This window comes from Ruditapes philippinarum, unplaced genomic scaffold, assembly GCF_026571515.1.
Source record: "Ruditapes philippinarum isolate M1 unplaced genomic scaffold, ASM2657151v2 ctg78_1_1_1_1, whole genome shotgun sequence".
NCBI classification, from domain to species: domain Eukaryota; kingdom Metazoa; phylum Mollusca; class Bivalvia; order Venerida; family Veneridae; genus Ruditapes; species Ruditapes philippinarum.
The window spans coordinates 196,839-218,217 of record NW_026867107.1 but is presented as its reverse complement, the minus strand read 5'-3'; the positions used below and the strand labels follow the sequence as shown (position 1 = coordinate 218,217).

General features: G+C 29.9%; 1 protein-coding gene across 1 annotated transcript in view; it reads right to left on the bottom strand.

Moving 5' to 3' along the window:
- Positions 1-4,058: 4,058 nt before the first annotated feature.
- Positions 4,059-21,379, bottom strand: part of LOC132734870 (substance-K receptor-like) — a 40,564-nt gene continuing 23,243 nt past the window's right edge. Inside the window, exons 2-3 of the mRNA XM_060721730.1 lie at positions 4,612-4,812; positions 4,059-4,356 (exon numbers count right to left, since the gene is read on the bottom strand). Of these exons, the coding sequence (XP_060577713.1) occupies positions 4,111-4,356; positions 4,612-4,812 (447 nt within the window). The 3' untranslated portion in view covers positions 4,059-4,110. The remainder of the gene's footprint in view (positions 4,357-4,611; positions 4,813-21,379) is intronic.

Here is a 21,379-nt window from a genome sequence, read left to right as displayed (position 1 = left end):
TCAAAATTTCACCATTTTCGTGTTTAAATGTTGAATTCTGCTTAAGCCGGTGCTAGGGGGCGTGGACGGTAACTTGTACTTTCCATTACCGTCCATGAACAGGCTCAATCAAACCGAGCCTGCAACATTTTACAATTATGTCGTGTTGGGCTTTCTTTAGGGATTCTGTTTTTCAATATTTATCTGCATGTACTGGCTGGAGTTTAAAGAAACTTTATTGGAACCTTCAATACCAAGACGAAATGAGCATATCGTTGCCATGTTCCGGTCCGACCCTTCAGCACAGAGTTATGGCCCTTGGTTATGCATATAGGGCAAAAATCGTTTCCACACTACTTCTCTGCACCTACTGGCGGGAATTCAACAAAATTTATGGGAACCCTCAATACCAAGAGGAGAAGCGCATATCGTCGCCTTGTTCCGGTCCGACTCTTTAAACCAGAGATATGTCCCTTGTTTTGTTATGCAGCATGTATAAAGAGAAATAATCGTTTTCGCGCTACTGCTCTGTAACTACTGGCAGGTGTTCGATTAAACTTTATTGGAACCATCAATACCAAGATACGATGCGCATATTGTTGCCTTATTCCGGTTCGACTTTTCGTCACAGAGTTATGGCTCTTGATTAGTTATGCGGTATGCATTTGGACGCTACTTCTCTGCAATTACTTGCAGGAATTGAATTCAACGACACTGTATTGGAACCACCAATACCAAAATGAGATAGGCATATCGTTGAATTCCGGTAAAATAGAGAACCCTTCAACACAGAGTTATGGCCCTTGAATAGTTATGCAGTATACATATAGAACGATAATCGTTTCCGCGCTACTTCTCTGCAACTACTGGCTTGAATTCATTGAAACTTTATTGAAATCATAAATACCAAGAGGTAATACGCGTATCGTTCCCTTGTTCCGGTCCGACCCTTCAACACAGAGTTATGACCTTTGATTAGTTATGCAGTATGCATATGGAGCAATAATCCCGCTATTTCTCTGCAACTACTGGCAGGAATTTAATGCAACTTTATGGGAACCATCAGTACTTAGAGAAGGTGCTAATTTTGTTGCTTTGCTTAAGTCAGGCCCTTCATCCCTAAATTAGTTAATGCCGTAAGCATAATATATAGAGCAGGAATCGTTTCCACTGGAAGGAATTCAATGAAACTTTATGGGAACCATGAATGCCAAGAAGAGATGGGCATATTGTTGCCTTGTTTCGGTCAGACCCTTCAACACATAGTTATGGCCCTTGATTAGTTACACAGTATGCATATAGAGCAAAATCGTCTCAGTGATATTTCTCTGCTACTATTGGCAGACATTCAACGTTACTTTATTGGAACCTTCAATACCTAGACGGGATGCGCATATCATAACCTTGGTCGCGTCAGACACTTCAAGACAGAATTGATTAGTTATGCAATATGCCTATAGAGCATTTATCGTTTCCGCTCTATTTCTCTGCAACTACTGGCTGGATTTCAACGAAACTTTATGCAAACCATCAATAGTAAGAGGAGATGTGCATATCATTGCCTTGTTACTGTCAGACCCGTTAACACAGAGTTATGGCACTTGATTAGTTATGTAGTATGCATATAGGGCAATATTGCTATTTCTTTGCAAGTGCTTGATCGATTTTAACAAAACTGTTTGGGAAAAATCAATACAAAAAAGCAATTTGAATATCATTGACATGTCCAGATATTAATATTTAAGACGTAGTTAAGGCCTCTGTTATTGTCCATGTACAAAGAATATTACTGTTTATGTTCTGATAAATTTATAGATAAAGCCTTATGTCTTCAGTTGATGTGTTAGTAATAACCAGTTCTCGGCGGGGGTATAAATTCAACAAATTTGCTTGTTTGTCCTGTTTCGTCATTGCCATGTTTTAGTTTATGGTGGATACTCGATTAATCTGTATGAATAAGAGATAAAGGGTTCGATTAATCAATATTTGATAAGTTATTTAATTCAGATTATTTTTTTATAATTATGAAATAACTTCATTTGATAATAATTATATGTTGTATTCCTCACGTATGCTTTGATAAGGTACTTGTATACAGTTATCACCAAGCATCTGAACGACGGCTGATTTTATATCTCTATTTAATCTGTAGTCCGTGAAATATACCTACATGTTTCATCATTTTTGGATTAAATATGGAATTAATTACGACGTTCTTTTTGTTAAAACGAATATTTAAACAATATCCAATAAAAATTTGACCAATTGAAGTAGAGTTTTAAATTAATGAAATTTCATTCAGCTGTATACAAAACAGTTGGGTAAAACTACCACAGTGCACAAATCAAATTATGAATTATATAATAATTTTCGATTTAATGAAGCTAATAAATTGAAACATTAATTCACCTGTTTTATAGTAATCAAGACTACACACAACTGGACAAAAACAAGAGAACTGGTCAATATGAGTTTGAATCAGACACAACCGAGAGACGCAACAGTAAGAAGTAAGTTTTTTATTCTTTAATCATTAAAACTATTTTATTATACTCTTTATCTCTTGAAATTAGCAGCCAGATTGAAAATATCACAGGAATATTCATGTTGTGTACAAACAAAATTAATTATCTTATAATTAGAACAACCGCATGTTTCAACATGTGTAAAAAATATTTTCCTAATTAATGTTCATTTTTGAATTCTTGCTTCCATCATGCCCATAACCTTTAGAAACCAAAAATTGTTCATTATTCTTGACTGCTTATTAGTTTTCAAAGTGCACATTGTACTTATAAGGGTCTAAAATCATCCGGTATTTTTACTTATTCGTCTTCTCTTATAAGATATTAACTTGGAAAAATATATTCGTTTCAACGAATGCAGGTCACATTTTAATACTTATTTACTAGGCGATGTTATAGTTTTGAAATACAACTTTTAATGTAAAAATCATTTTAAATAAACTCAATGTAACAAGGCAGTACTCTCACAACTATGAACTTTTAAATTGTTTTAATGTACCTGCTTCAAACAGTCGAGTATTTTTCCATTAATTCCAAGTGTTTACTAAATACATTGTAATAACCTTGAATATAATGCATCAAAGTGTATCGTTTTATCCCCTTATAGAACAGGAGTTTGACAAACGCTGAGCATATGTTGTAAGATTCTTCAGAATTAGTTTCTCATTGATGATTAATAACTTGAGAAACATATTTTCAAGTGCAATAGTGTTTTGTTGCAAATCTATGAGTGCATTGGCTTTTAATTCATTATTTGCGTCTTGACTTTAAATCAATTCTTTGTTTCAGAAACATTTCTTTGTATCTGAAAAAAGTAACGAGTTATTAAGCGATAATTTGTCTATTAATAAATAATCTTATTTTTAAATATACTTTGAATGTTTTGTCTATTCAGTTCCTGCTTGAAATAATCCACAAAGGTGCATCTGAATGCTTCCTCTATGAATAATGTGGAAAGTCGCTGGTGACGTTAACAGAAACGGATTGACTTACAACGCCAACAACAGGAACACAGAATTAAGAATAAATATTTTCTTTTAATTAAAGAATTTCAATGTTTCATATATCCCAATAACTGAGAACGACTATTATGCTTTATAAGATGAAGAAGGTTATAAATTCTTGAAGAGTGCATTAAATTTTAACGCAGATATGTTGCTAACTCATTGATTTTAATCACAGCAAGTGCATGACTCACATGAATTGATTTGATGTCAGAAAAGGCAATTTATGTTCGGTGAAACGCCTTGCGAAATGACAAATAAATTGATTGTATAAATAATGCTTTGATGCCCCCTGTATTTCTCTTCAAATAACGCCCGTATTATTATGTGAGTATAAAAGAAACAGTTTTTGTTTCTCAGTCTTCCTATAATTATGATTTTTCTAGTATTTTAGGACACATGTATATAAATAATTATACAAATGTATTTAATTAAATATGTCTTGGAATCCGTAAATCATGCCTAAATGTTATTCCTTTATACATGTACAACAAGTTCTTATTTCTAAGGAAAGAGCCTTCCTGATTCTTATAGTAAAAAAAACTCAGAGTATACAACAATGAATTTATTTTATATCACAAGGAACATATCAAAATTACATATCATGAGGTATCATATGTTCTCATCACGGAAGCATTTCTGGAAAACGATGAATTAAAACAGTCCTCAAAATTATTGGCCTCATAGCTTCTTTGACTTTGATAGTTTAATCTCTGTGCAGGTCTCTTTGTGTTAAAGTTCAATTTGTATTTCTCTGCCGGGTACTTAAGTTTTACGGCTCCGTGTCTTGCTGTTCCCGCTCTTGTTCGAATAGGAATACACCGGAATATAAGTTGTTTTAAATCCGCCTGAAAGATAACAATAGACCATGACTGCAGACAAGTTAGTTTAAGCAAAATGTATTCAGTTTAAAAATTGTTTAGCATTTTTTAGAATACAGTAATTGTATATACAAAAACGATGTACATTTTCATTTTCTTGTTAAATTTTATCAATCAATCAATCAATTAATTGTAATACATCCCAAGACTAAACATTGTTTTTATTTACATATTTATAAGATTACACATGGTAAACATAAGTTAATAAAAACAACAACTTACTCTAAAACTGTCGTTGAGTGTTCCATAAACGATTGGATTGACAAAGCTGTTAGACATTGCTATCCAGTGACATATAAAGTAGGTAAGGCTAAGAGAGTCGTGGTCCAGTTTTTCTGTAAAGTTTAGCACCAGAAAGAATGTATGAAGTGGAAGCCAGCAGAGAACGAATAACACAACAATTGTGATCAACATCTTTACGATCTGAAATTATAAAATCATACTTGTAATCACAAGATAGCAAGTAGCAAAGAAAATCTCAACTTCAAATGAACCTCAAAATGTTTCCGTTAAACAAAGTTATTATCAATTCTAAAATTCGGTCATAAGGTCATTAAAGCTCACATTGTATACTATTCTAATTGACTCTCGTTATATATTTTGAGTGCAGTTTCACCGAACGAATTTGTATCATACATGTATATAAGAACATTATTTTTGTTTTGTTTGATATTTGTCTATTTATAATTACTTATAGCTTTTCTCTTCATTTGTTATAGCAAACAGTAGTATGTATTCATATTGAGTCAAAGTTATATTTTTTTGGTGTAGTGCATATATATTTAAGCAAGCTTAATGCTACAAAGAAAAACAAAGTAAGAGATATTCAATTTATCATTTTGTTAAAACCCAACATAAATTAAATCTTTATTGAATTTATTTGAAAAATTTACGTGAATATTAGTTGCTGTACTGATATAGGTTCTCACTTCAAACTGTTTTATTCTGATATTGGAATCAAAAATTAATTTATAGTCTCCTTGGAGAATAGTCAAAATGAGAAATGCCAAGCTTAAAATATAGTTATTGGCTGCATCATATTAAGTTAAAAATTATCTAGTTTATAATTCCTGAATAGAAGTCATTTTCGTAACACATTATATAACTTTTGTTCTTGACATGATTGACATATATAAATTTCAGGGATAAATTGGATAGATATTCAAAGCATTTTATAATTTACTTAAGAAACAAGTTATCAAATTGCAACTAATGCTAATTAGATATAAAAAGTCATGTCAATAATTGATAGTTTTTCGTGTTTTTTTTTTATTTTTTACTATTTAATTTGATACATCTGTTTATCTTGAGGTCTTTACCATTTTATATAGTATTTTAACGATTTTTGACAAAACTTATAAATGCATTGACAGGATGATTAAATTTGAGTTGCTGCCAAGTGCGATAATGAGATAGAATAAAATCAACAAATGAATACGATTATAAAAAAAATTAAAAGAAATTCCTGATACCAAACAGTGAGAACAAGTGATAAAAGATTAAATCAACAAAAATGATAATAGGAGAGTTAAAATGAGCATTAAAATCGCATAAAATGCATTAAAAATGGGCAGAATTTACGTGTTTTATATATTTGCGCAAAATGTTCAAGTAAACATCTGTAGAATCGACAAATTGGTATAATACAGGAAGCCTGTGGTTGCAAATAGGGATAACAAAACCATTTCTTTTACTTGAATTTTGTTAATTAATATTTAAAAGCAAAAACGTGTGTTTATGATTTCAAGTAAGGCCATGACCTTGAGCAAATTATGCTAGTGATAACTTTCATTATAGCTGAAGTATGTGCAAATTAAGGATCCTGTAACACATTTTTTCATGGTTTTATTTCATAAATATGGTGCTCAAATTAAGATTTGTCAATATTGTAAGTTCAAATAAGCATTATTTATAAAGATATTACCCAATTTAGCATTTCATGTAAATAAAGGGAGGTAATAAGAAATTTATTTTCTATAAATTCTAAGTCAAATTTTCCAATAAGATATGAATGCATATAAATTATTGATTAAATAAAATGTGCACAAATATTTGCAGTACACATTTTACATATTCTTCGATGTTTGAAAATTGTTATATTTGCATTATTATATACATATATAATTTTTTGCAAGTGTGGTATACACACAGTAACAATATCAATCACATAACATACTGGATCTTTAAAAATCAATGGTATCGTTCTTTTCCACAGCTACATTTTACTAAAATCTCTACCTTCTTTAGCCAAAACTCTTCTCTGACCTCACTGTTACACGACATTATATATCATTATTGAACTGTTATTTAGCAATAGAACTAAGTGTTTTAACAGAATGACATCAGTCCCTTAAGAATACTTAAGAGCATGTAGTAATATTAACGCAATAATAGAAAGACAACAAAGAATCTTTTAGTACCAAATGTCACGATGAGGCATTCTATCAGTATTTTTATCCATGAAGACAATTTCTTATATAAAAAAGCAAGTCATACTAAGACACAAAGTCCAAAAATGATTTAATATACAAATTCGAAAATTGCCCTATCTTAATACAAACTTAAAACGATAAAATTCTTTTTTACACATGATAACATTTAACCGGATATCACAGATCTATCAATGCATGCGAAATGGGTATAATTTGTCTAACGGTCAAAATGATGTAGAGATAAAGTGTGAAATGTCTGACGTCTCCATCTTTTAAGACTAATGTAACCTATAGGTAATTTTAGCTTAATTGACTGTTAAAAATATAAAACAGGACATAGAACAAAATTCTACATTTTGCTATACCCTTACCAAAGGAACTTTGGAACAGGACCGCCTATTCCGGCGCATAAATCCTAATCCGTACCGGCTTTACATATTGTTTGTCAGACCTTTGAATATCTTTTCATATTATGCGAGTGGGTGGTCTTTAATTAAATAATATAATTTAATATAATCTGCTAATTAAAAAATCAGTCAAATTTACGGCATATTGAAAAAAGAAAAGGAGTGACATCCGCCATTTACCACAACTTTCGGCGTAAGTTATCCCCCTTGATATGCTTGATTTTTGTTTTAATTTTTCTAGTACTCATTTTATGTCACTCAATGCATGGAAAACTTTCACATTTCCTTGTAATAAATACCAGATGAGTGCCTAAAATATTTATCTATGGATCATGTTTTAATATTATTTTTTTCAGTTACGCAATATCAGTTGGACCATGTTACTGTTATAGTCTAAAGTGTCTGTTTTCTCCATGTGAACAAATCAAAACACGAATACGCCCGTTATATGGCCGCCTATACACGTCATCACGTGTAAACAATAAACCGTGAATGTTATATCCAGACGATACCTGATTGTTAACAACGATAACGGGAACAAAATTCTTTAAAAAATAGTAATCAATTGTAGCCAAAGGTGCAAAACTCATGCCGAACGTTGTGGCAAATGGCGGAGGTCACTCCTTGTCTTTTTTTATAATACCTTAAAGTTTGACCAGTTTTAAAAGTAACAGATTGGGTTCAATTGATAATATATTTTTGAGGCCATATACTCGGATAATACTGTGATATTTAGATGTAGCTGAAACGTTTTTAAAAACCGTTACACGATCGAAAATATGCGCCGCAATCTGCGGTCCCGTTCTCGAGTTCCTATGACCCTTACTTGTCCTTTGGATCTGAGGTAAACATTTATTCTTTATGGAATATAAGATTCAATTGTACCTTAGTTAATTTGTCTTTTGCTCACGTAACTATCTTTGTTCATTAGTATTTTAGACCCGTGTTTCAAAAGAACTCACCGTTAAATTATATTACAAAAATAACCATTCGTTTCCCGTATGTAAAACAATACAATAATTTCTTAAAAGCATTGGTAATACTGAAGGTTTTTACAACTGTTACAATTTTATCCTGCCATACAATTATTATTTAATTAGCGGGTGATTGCCGAAATATCGAATTGAGTCAAAGGTATATTTTCGTACAGGATTCCTCATTAAAAGTGTTAGATGAATTAACAGAGTTTCGTATATCAAAGACAAAAAATTGGATCAGTATCAAAACTAACTGTGTATCAAATTTAAAACTTGTTCATGATAAACTAAGCATTAGCAAATGTACTTGTTAATGTATTTACTGTGCTTCACATATTGGATTTTGTTCAGTGATGCAACCGAAAAAAACAAACAGTATGTTTCAACTTGTTAAACATTTTTGTCTATGAATGTTTTTCATCAATATATTGGTTTTAAGCTTAATGTTTGCCGAAGTTATGTATTTGATATTCTAACGAAATGATGTTTACCTTGCGTTTGGCATGTTATCAACCGAAGACAATTGTTTGTACTTTTGCTCAACATAATTGATTTCTTTTAACTTAGATAAATATGTTCTTTATTTTACTGGTATCAAACGATAATTTTATACCGGCAATCAAGTAATTGTGTCGAACGAAACATTCTTTGTATTTATTGCTGAACATTGCAAGCTTTCAATATTAATAATAGTAAAAAATAAGTTCAATTTAAATGCAGAAGACATCATATAAATGTTAATTATTGTATTGACACTATCTTAGGCAATAACTATATACAAGATTGATAAGTTTTGGATAATATTTTTTTTGCAATCATTTATTTGGTTCATTTTGTATTTGCAAATCATGAAAGGGTTAGAACACTTAACATTTAACCATGTGAATGATCGAATACGGTGGTAGAATTAACTGATAAAATAAGGAGGCCTTTAAAATATGTAAAAAATGCAAATAATAATACATGATAATTAAAAAATGACAATATATATGTTAGCAGTTTTAAGTAAATATGATTGATAAATCATTTGAAATAAATGGAAAAACATAATAATTTACAATGTATATATAAATATATATAATATATTATAATACATTTCAGGCATTTTTTTCAGATTCTCATAAGAATGTTATTTTATTATCAATATGTTTCTAATTTTATTTAAAATTCTGCCGTTAAGGAATCGTTGATTTTGAACTCATCGGTCAGGTTGCTCATGTTAGGTATAAAAGCCTATGATTTTTGCCAGCAAAACAAGAACAGATACGAATTACCTTTATTTGATACATATATATTAGTAAGTACAGTAAGTAAGTAAATTTTATTATAGTGACATTGTGCTAATAGCACAATATAATAAACATACATGTAACAAATTACAACACTCGGCCACGTTGGGCCTATAAGTCACTTTAAACTATATACAAATATATATATAAATATGTACCCTACTTGACAATACATTGCACTTAAAGTACATTGGTCTTCTATTGGAACATATTTCATATGTATTTAACATATTGATGCAAGCAATAAAAAATAATCACTTGTATGATATTTAGATATTTTTGAAAGTAATATGATGAGAAATAATATTTTGATCTAGTATAATTTATCATTTGCTATAAAACATAAATATGAAATATCGGATTATGTATCTCAAACTAACCAACACCATTCATATACAGACATTTCTTGGTTTGTTATCATGTAAGCTACTCAATACTTTCAACATCAACAGTTTGTGGTATTACATACCTTCCATTATGGACAAGTTCACTTGAATCTGATTGTCTAATTCCTCATGCGTTAAATTAATGTAAGTATCATAAAATGCATTAGTGTTACAAGTACGAAGTACGTATGACACCTGTCATTTTGATTTTATATTTGCATTTCATTATACATTCACAGTATGTTCTTATTAACCTTGGCGTTTGAAAACATCATTTTTTTCATTTTCAGCAGATGTCTCAAGAAATGGATAACAGTTTTGTTTCTATTTTAGACCAGTTATTATATATCAAGTGCATTGTTGGAATTTTAGTTAATTCAAATTATACGCGTGACTTAAAAAGAACATGGTAATTTGTCAGTAATAGAAACGAGAATGGTATTTTACCAGTTTTCATAGACATTTAATAAAAGAAGTCGCACCAGATTATTTCACCATTTAACAATAATACATACCGTTGTTTACCTTTGATAATTATCAAGTTACTAGATTTCTTCCAATTTTAAGCATCATTAATTCAAATGAATCGAAATTTTATTACGCTTCTTTTATTTTACATGTTATAATAAGTATTTAATATCCTAATTGCTCATGAATTATGGTAAACTAATCTGCAGATCATTTGAAAAGGTTTGAAATTAAAAAAAAGATCATTTTTACTAAATTGACCGTATGTCCTGTATTATCGTGCTTGTAAACAGTAAGTATCAACTAGAAATTCTGGAGAAATGTGCAAAATTTGTAGGAAATGTGCAAAATTTGTAGGAAATAATCAAATATATGCAAACTTGACTTATGTTGATTTAGAAGATGTTAATTACATGAATTTGCAAATGCTTTCCAAAACTATCATAAATGAGAAATAAAATTTGTAAACAAATCAGCATTCCTTGTAAAAGTGGTTTCTTTATCTTTCTAGAGCACGTTACTTTGGCCTAAAGTCGATTGCTGTCTTTTTGATATCAATGAACAAAATGTAATTTCGAATCAATAGAATACAGAAATTAATGAATTAATTAATAAAGGTAATCGCGCACATCATTTCATTAAGCCATTCATAAACTAAACTTCATTCCGAGGGATCACTCATTTTCTAGTATTTGTATGTTTTCGATTGTTTAAGACAATATTACTATTTTTAGTACAAAATATATAAAGCCTGTATGTAAGAGAAAACTTTCATATCAATTTTTCTTTACAAAGTTGATTTGAAAGTATGGCAGTGGATTTGAACTTTATAACTAAATAAGAAGAAACATACTTTTTCCTAATTTCTCAGGAGAATTTGTGATGTGCGTTACTATCAGATTAATATGAACGATGTGTATATAAACCTAACAATATAATGCAAGCAGTCAGAACTTAAATGCATGTGTTTTATCTATATTTTTATTTTACATTTACTGACGATGAATGATGAAAACAGTTAATTACATTTCTTTTTTACCAATCTTTAGAACCGAAAAAAGAAAAAAAGCTTATTATCTACAAATACATGTACAATATTCTTTTAATTGCCGTCGAGTCTGTTTTGTTGAGGTAATTTTTGTCAGTACAAATATTCTTATATTTGAACTATGAGACTGTTACAAAAGATTTAGACCTTCTACCAGACGGTCTTTTGTACAGTTGTCTTAAATAGAATTAAAATGCTTTAATTAATATTTCTGCAGTTGCTGTCTAAAGTTTAAACTTAGATTTTACAATTGTTTCCTGTTACTCTACATTCCCTTCTTATGTGTACAAATAATGATAAAATCACGTCATTAACAAACACATAAAATGAGCACTCACTTCTTCCAATCTGACACATGTATTGATTATAGCACAAGTATGTTTTTTTAACCTTTATTGGCCACTGATTATACATGTTAGTTCAGAGCTATGAGTTTTAATGGGTTTTACATTTCTACTTAAGAGGTTTTTTGAAAAATCAGTTTTTGTTTGTTGTCTTTGTTTTCTTTAAAGTTTTGTCTTTTCATTGATGTTCTTCCATAATACATATGTTAGTATGTATTCAAGACTAAACATCGTATTTCAAAACATTCTTTAATATTGATAAATTTCAGTTATCTGTAAGTTTCAAAGTTTTAAATAGAGTTGATACTGCACTTAAGATTCAAATGAAACTTCAAAATTTCACCATTTCCATACTAAAATGTAAAATTCAGCCTTAGTCTGTGCTAGAGGACACATGAACGGTAGCTTGCACATTCCAGTACTGTAAATGAAAAGGATTAATCAAACCAAGCCTATAATATTTTTAATTTTGCTGTTTACTGCGTTCTTAAGGTATTTTATTTGTCTCTATTTCAAAACGAAATATCGGCATATATAAGATAAATAACCACAAACTAACTAACGTGACTTTTTGCAAATTCAATCTAATTGTTGTCATATTAGACAGGAATCTGACAGAAATCTGACAGATCTGATGTCTGCTTATTTATAATCAATACACTATCAGTAAAAATACTGTTACAGTATCTAACAGAAGGTTTTGGGATCAGATTATATAGTTTTTTTTACCTTCAAATGATTTTACCCCACATAGACTTCTATTTTTGTGAATTGATCAATAGTACTCGTGATGCAATATCTCGTTTTGTTTTACTTAAAGGTTCATTGAATCTAAAACTGCTATAATTTTTATTTTTGCAAAATATGTTGTTGCAAAAAAAAGTTAAATGTTTACAAAGGGTTACTTATTAGCCATATAGCTGAACAAATGTTTGCTTAATTTGCATTTTTAGAAAATAAAGTAATATGTTCTTTTGTACTGGAGTCAAAATACCACTTTGTTTACATTTTTATATCTTTATAACGAACTATTTTACGTTCAGCGCTATTTTCTTCATGTGATAAAAAGAAGCATTTAAAAATCTAAAGTGTTATAATCAATTATTACAACATCGTTTAACATGACTGTGTCAATTCTATTTAAATAAAAATGTATTTATTTCTGAGGCTTAATGCGCCTTTGAAATATCATAGTAGAATAGATAATTATTTACAAAACTGAAACTTCCACACAAACATTGAACATTTTGTTTTGATGAAAAAATGTACTATTTTATGAATTAGAATTTAATGAGATAATGGCAATTCATATGATTGCCTCGGTAAAATCAAAGTTCTAATGAGATAATAATGATTTGATTTCCATCATTAGTTATACCTCAATGGTAACAGGAGATATAGAGATCAATCTTATTTGTAGGTACATGTACATGTAAATATTTTGTTATTTGCCACACCTGTATCTTTTGGATAGGCACATAACTCGACAAGTTTTCCGGTGATGCATCTTTATCAGTCTAAAAGATCTACCGCAAGCCGTAAAAGTTTTCCCTGCTTATATTTTGAGGATCACATTAATATCTTAATATGTATTTACAACAAGAAGTGTAAAGTCAAAAAGACTTGTCAATTGTTTAAATTGCAATGTGCTTTTTCTGTACGTTAGACGTTTCCTTTTAAAGAACAAATTCATTTCCAATTACCGTTCAGCCATCTGCTGTCAATTTGCCTTAGGCGATTTACCATGTTATAATCTTTGACGGAAACAGATCATAAATGTAAATTCTAACAGGATATATAATTTTAAAGACTTGAAATATACCATAATACTGTTTCGTGTTTAATTTCAAGCAGTATTCATATTTACACTGAACAATAATGTTTTTTTAACATATGCCTATTTAGTAAGTTATGTTTAAAAACATTTCTGTTTAAATGTACTTACTTTTCTTGAATAGAATGTCACTCATTTCCAAAATAATTTTTATATTACAAAAATGATCAATATAAGAGTGCTCGAATATGTCACAGTATGATACTTTTACCAGAGTATGTCCTGGTTTTACAAGCATTACATAATACGTTCTAACTGTAAACTATTTATAAAACTATGTATAATTTCTAGATTGCGTTCGGTATGCTGACAATAATGCATATAAATGACACAAGATAAATTTCGCAGCGGGAAGATGCCTTATTGCGGAGGTAAATTGGCTATTTTTTAACATAAGGAAATACCTGAAAGTGTGAGGCATTGTATAATGGCATCTACTTAGGAATGGATAATGAAATCTACTATTATTAATACGTTTTGTTCATTTTCAAGATTCGAAAAAATGAACGTACAAATCATAAATGATGATGCGGTTAACGGGACACAGATTTCGGTAGGGGCAATAAATCACATTGAAGCATTTAATCGGTTCAAATGGGGGAAACAGCATTTTTATTATTCCTCTAATCGTAACAACACTTTCTCATTATAGTAGCATCAAACATAATGTTTTGCTTTAAATGTAATTACGTTGTTTTTTTTTGAAACACGGCCTTTTAATATCAATTACAAATATTCCTTCATTGACAAAACTCGATTAAGAAATTCAAATCAAGTTAATGTGTCCATAAAAAAGTAATAAATTTTTATGGTGCGCATTTTATAATAAATCATGAAGAAGCCTCTGGGACAGCAATGTTAAACATAACAAATATGTTTTTTAAACGCTTTTGTGACATAGTTTCTGCAATGCATTTGTTTTATCATATGACATTACTTTCCAATTGTTAGATTCTGCCTCATGCATTATCTCAACCGGGGCAAACATAACAAAGCTAAATATTTCTATTTTGTTAAATAGCAGTACTGTATTTAACAGCATAATAATCTTGTTGAATCTTAGACGAAACATGAAAATGTTTCGTCTAAGATTATTCTATTATTTTATGAACAATAGTGTTAAACGCATTAAACGAACAATAAATTGTTAGCGAAAACTATACATATTGTCAAAGTTGTTTTTTTGTTGTTGTTTCTTTTTTTGTAAACTAAAGTTAAATCGTCTCTCAGTTATCCTTTATATCACAATGTTTAATATCTATAAGTACTGAAAAGTCAGTTAAATTATTGACGCTTTACTCTTCATTTTCATAATCGATTCAAAATTTAAAACGCATTTTAATCAAATATATACCTCTTTTATACCTCTTTTATATGTCATGTATGTTATATTCATCGTTATTTCACCTTTGACATATAACATTGAGTGTACTATATCATTTTCATTACATAAGTTATGATAAAATAAAGGTACTTTATTGCCTTAGAGACAAGTTATTGTATTTTTCTTTACAATGTGATAACATGAGTTTAATAACGTTTAATTAATGGTTTAATACAACATTATTAAATTAAAAACAAAGCTTGTGTTGAAACATCTAAAGTCATAACGGATGTTTTGCGAATACATTTCATACAATTCGTCATATTTCTGTATAAAGTATTTTACTTCAGCTTCACTTGACTATCTATATCTGTAGAATCTCATTTTGCTTAATTTATATATTTATCAACATATCGAGCAGCGCTATATGGAGGTGGACAAAAGGCAATTTTCTTAACAAATATATAGGAAGCTACGGAGTACTGCTCTTTTTCTCTGATTTTTATACACTTGATTGGTACTATCATGACGTTGTCTGATGTTTAGCTCAGAGAAATTGTGTTGATATGTCAGCAACATAGATAAATATTCGTGGAAACACTTGTTAAGTATAATTTAAAAAATCGTGTATGTGATTTTCTTTGTATCTCTGCCCGGTATCTACATATCTTCTGTTAAGACTGTGTGTAAGTAGACCTAACAAATAAATTCACGTTCTTGTTCGTTTAGCTGAATAAAGAATGCAACTCCAATGTGTCACAATTAGAACCATATTAAGATATTCGGTTTGTCGGTATAAATAACTTCAGCGAGTAAGACTTATTTGATAGAACGTAATATATGGGGAAAATATTTATCTCTGACAAAAGTGCTACGACTGTAAAACATTAAAAAATAGAAAATACAATTGTGTGTGTCATTTAATGCACAAACTGTAGAACTACTAACGAATAATTCTTTTAAAATACAATCAAAAATGCCTCAATAGAAATATATTAAATTTAAGCTGAAGATTATTTTCAAATTACCTTATTGTGTGTGAAGAAACTATAAACTAAATTAGCGGAGTCATTACATTATCAGGATTTGAAGGCCAAATTGATTCAAACGTTTGTCTTGAATCTACATCCTTACTGACACAGACAAAAACACAACAAATTCTAACATAATATGCGTTTGTATCCGATATTCTTGACAAGATTGTAAAGTGATTCTTGTGTAAGCATTAATTTTAAATTATGTTGTTTTTTACTCCAGATGTTCAAAAATCTATATCTATGACTGATTTAAAAGAGCTGTTTGTTTGCAAATACTTTACTTTATAATAACTTAAATGTGTCTTTTCAATTGTTATTCAAATTATCACTTAACTAAAAAAATAATTTTATTGTATTTTGAATGCGATTATGAAACATTAGTCTTATAAAATATGAACTTGTCTTGTAAAACATTATAAGCTCATATCTTTCAAATACCTCGAACGTATCTAAAGGCTTTCATATGTAATTCAAATGAGCGTTCACCATGAGTGCAATCAACTTGAGAAAATACGATCCGGCCAAAGCTTGAAATAGCCTATTTACAAACAGACACACACAATAGTCTAATAGGTTATCACTTAGATAATTACCACAAAAAATGATTGATGGCATTTGGAGGGAATCGTTATTTTTGGTGAAAGAAAAGTGTTTGTCTATTTAGAATATTCAGACCATGAAATGTTTTGTTTGGTTTGGGAAACTGGCCTAACAAAACAACCTGTTTCCAATATGATTGATGACATAGTTATATTGATCATATGATTGACAGGGACGATTGACTGACTGACGTTTATCAAACATGATTAACAATAAAGGTTGATTTTACAGGTAGTGTAAAAATATTTGTAGCGTTGCCGGAAAAGATGCTGTTCATTATTCATATTAACAATCAAATGTAGCCCATATATTTCATCAAATTATATCTCTATGAAGCAAATCAAGGGCTAAACAGAGAATACAATTCCTTTAACCCATTGATAAACAACATAAAATTTATGAATTAGAACAAGCTTGAAACTCGTCACTTTCATAGAGCATTATTCTTTTATTAACATCGTGTGTGTCTGAAACAACGACATGAGTTACACATTTATAGTTTTTTTATACTGTTAGAAGTAAAACACAATTGTATCCGTTTAATTTTTTTATACAAATATCATTTCACAAAGAATGGTAATCGAATATTGAAACATGTAAAACGCATTTAAGATATAACGCATTCTGGTATTTTCAGTAAATGTGTTATTTCAATAACAAATAATTTAAAAGTTCATTAAACTTTAAACAATGATTTCTGAAAAGCTGAAAAGCGAAGCATAAAATTTATATACTATAGGACCTTGTCATTATAAGCTGTTTCAAAAAAAGTGTCAAAATATCACAAGGTATCATTTTATCTTTTATTCTCAATATTTAATGAATATGATGATATGGATGTAATACCAACATTTATAATTATTTTTCATTACATATATTAATCTAAATTCATGTATATATTTTATCAAATATTTTTATTTCAAACAAAATAATGACCCATTCAAATAACTGGGTGTCAATATCAAAGTGTAGGCAAATATTCAAAATATAATTTAAACACTCTGGTACAGCTTATGTGGTCTACATATAAGATGGATATTTTCTATCTAATTTCTGTCGGATTTGACAGAAATCTCTACATATTGACAAGGATTGCAATTTAAATGCAAATACTTACAAGCTAACTTAGCTATCACTTTTTTGACATTAATTCAAAAGTTTAAAACTTTGACAGATAATTATATTATCACCATAAAATTGATTGATAAGACATAATAATTTACATTTATAACAGGATGGCATGCAGAACATAACATACAAGTATGTGATCCTTGATCCTTGACATTAATGGCGCACACTCTAATAGAAATATTCAATTACCTAAACTCCTTAGAGACACTGTCTAGTATATCCGAAAAATCAATTCTGTATATCGGAAAATCAGCTTAAAATATGTTTCTTTAGCCTAGATTCTTATGATCATACCGATTGTAATGCATTTTAGATACATTTTTAATTTAATAAATCAGACATTCAAAGAGCGCTCTCTTTTAAGAGCCTTGGCTCAATACAGAATGTCCAAAGTAAATATTCCTTCCATCTCATTCAATTGTTGATGCAAGATAAAATGAACTTTCAAATGTTTCTTTAACGGGAAGAATATATACTTGTTAGAAGGTAAAATTTACTACGTGTCGCCATATAGAAAACATCAAGTTGAATTCTAATGAAACGCTAGTGAGCTTCCATTAAAAATATGGTTGATTGATCGATCATATATTGTTTTTCTGCTTAATACATTAGCAATACTAGTAACCTGCATAAATTTAACATATTAAGGTGTTTTTTGTGTAGTCTACCTACATTGAACTATAATGATAACAAAGATCTCTGGTGTATGTTGCTCAGTGTATGTTGCATAGAAAGCAGTGTTGTTGTCAAAAATTTACAGTGTGAAAGCTTTGATGGTTGAAAATTGTAATTATAACCTTGAAGTATCAATAGATGTCAGGCATTGTATGTCTAGGAACTTAGAAATAGGAGTTACAAACAAGAATTGCTCATCTGTCACTTCTAAAGTAAGAACTGTTACCTTCTAATAACTACTATGAAGTACGTTGTCAGTTACACCTTTCGTTATAAAGAATGACAATAATGCAATAATAATTTGTTGTGAAAATATCATCGGAAGTAATATTTGCAATGTCAAGTTTTTGAAGATTCTTGTCAAGCATGTACAGTGAGGGAATGGAAGATAATCCATTATTTGAAAGCCTGAGGCAAAGCAATAAATCATCAAAACTGCTTGATACTGACTCGATCACATTTTTTTTAAAAAAAAGGTACAAATACAGTATAACAGTTGTGTAACATGATGATACGGATGGTCATAAACAATAATAACTTGACTTTATAGTATTACTTAGAATATTCTATCCTTTTTTCTTTCGACATTTTTAGATTTATTGTCTAATAATACTATATATAGTTCACTAAATTTGTTAGTTAGCTCACAGAAATAAAGCGTGAGATAATAACATATATTTCCTGATTTTGTTATAAGTTATGAGGCATCCTTTAGTCGGTTTATTTTAGTTTTTCTATTTGATTTTTTTAAATCGTCAATCTGACATTATATAGAAGCAAACGCATTTTATATCACAGGGAAAAGAAAGGACAAATATATTGTTTTTAATGTAAAAATCATCTTTAAGAGTCAATTATTGATACAATTCATCATGAAAGACAAAAAGAAATACAATTGATTGTTACACTATTGTGTCTTATTTTCTTTTGTCTATACATCTGCACTTTTGCAGCCACACTACCACATGTAAATTGATATTAATATGAGCTGCACCTTTGGTTATTTGGATTGGAAAAATGTGTTAGAATGGTGACAGAATGTTCACCACAAGAATTTGCTGAGTCAGGTGATTTGATAACAAGATTCTGCCTCACAACACATTCACAGAGAGGTTATACTTGCATATATATGATTCATATATATCTTAAACATGATATATATATTTTGATTATAGCTTCAGTTCTCTGAAAAGCTACTGTAACAGTTCTTTCTGAAGATATCCATCCTTGGTAACCCAGGCTATTAACCTACGGAATGTGTACCGTGGGTTCCGTCTATGATGATATCCGAATAACATTAAATGCCCAGATTTTTTTGTTTTTTTGTTTTTATTTTTGTATTTATTTATATTTTTTCTAAACTCTAAACAAAGCATGCTTTTCTCTCTTTTGTTAGTGATTAAATCATCTAAATTTAAACCTGCAAAAAGTACATATTCTAAATCCATTTTCGTACATTGATTATTGAATTAATCTCAATCGCCATTAACCCTTTCCCTCATGAGCATATTGTGAAAAATGACCGTTTTCATTGAAAAGCCTACTGTTACAAGTTCAAACTGCTATGAAACTATGAAAAATCCTTCAATACTAATCAAACTCGGCACAAATGTTGACTGGACCATTGCCTTTGTAACGACATGCTCAGTCTTAAATTTCCTGTTAACATGGCAACGAGGGGACATCTCAGAATTGCCAAAAATCACTATTTTGCCTTGATTTTTTCCATCAAAATTTATTTATAGTGCTGCAATTTCTCAAGGGATTGAGATAGAGTCAAAGGCTTTTAAACGTTGGTTCCACGTTACCGTAGGATCGACTTGGGTCATATTTAGCCTATCACAAGTCCAAAATTTTCTTGGCGTCCCCTTCAAACCCCCAAAATAGAAGGGGCACACCCCCTACCCTTCTGGCAACCCCCTGATGTATCTTTTGGATAGGGGGCCGCGCCGAAAAAGTGCTCACTTTTTTAGCAACATTTCTCAAACGAAAATATGTGTTTGGGGCCCAAATAGGACATTTTTTCACTATTTGAGGCCTAAAGGAGGGCGGGGGGTCGAAAGTGCGGTGTTTCGCGTATATATGAGGTAAAGGGTTAATCATTTATAAAGTAGTGCAAGCAGTAGACCCTTGACAGAATATCCCTGTTAAAGGACTGCTTCCTATCAATATTTGTGAGTTTATTTTCATATCTAGTATATATGAAATTGGTATCAGAGAAAACATAAGGTTTTCAATAGAGAAAATAATTAATACTTTTACTGGACAGTTTCTATTTTCATTTATAACGCTTGTCATGAAAATCTTTTGGCAAGCAATAGTTTCTTGGTTATTTTTTCTAAATTGGATACGCAATGTTGCTCAATACGATTATAAATGACAAACAATAACATTCTTGACGAATTTATACGACATTGTTTATGAAGATCGTTTCTTGGTTATCTCTAAGATAAACAAATACCTGAAAGTACAAAGCATTGTAAAATACCTGCCATATCTTATAAGTTGACATTGTTAGTATGACATTCAAAAGTGCTTAAAGTATGGCATTTAGAAGTTAGTGTTTTTAAACAGTAATAAAATGTTTAAACTGATCAGGACGAAACGTGACATGTAATGAATGTTTTCCGTAAAAAATATCAATTTTACAGTCCATCCATACAAGGAAATACCATGAGTTGCAGGGATTTTTTTGGCTTATTTTATAGCCGTTGTTGGGTCATATTCCCAATTGAAAATAGTATATAATTTTCCCAATCCTACTGAAAATATTCCCAATTGAAAGTTACAAAATAAAAATATTGAATAAAGAGTTCTTTGAAAATATGGGCTTTTTCACTGTAATAGTGCTTAAATGTTTGAAGATGACATCCTAGACAGTGATTGTTAGCATTCATTTAATCACTGCAAAATTTCAGTCATGCATTTTTTCCCAATCTTTAACAAAACATCGCTGAAATTCCCAATTCCATGGGTATGGGCCCAAAATCCTGGGGAAAAAACCCTGAGTTGTATTGATTGATAAAACTATAACGACA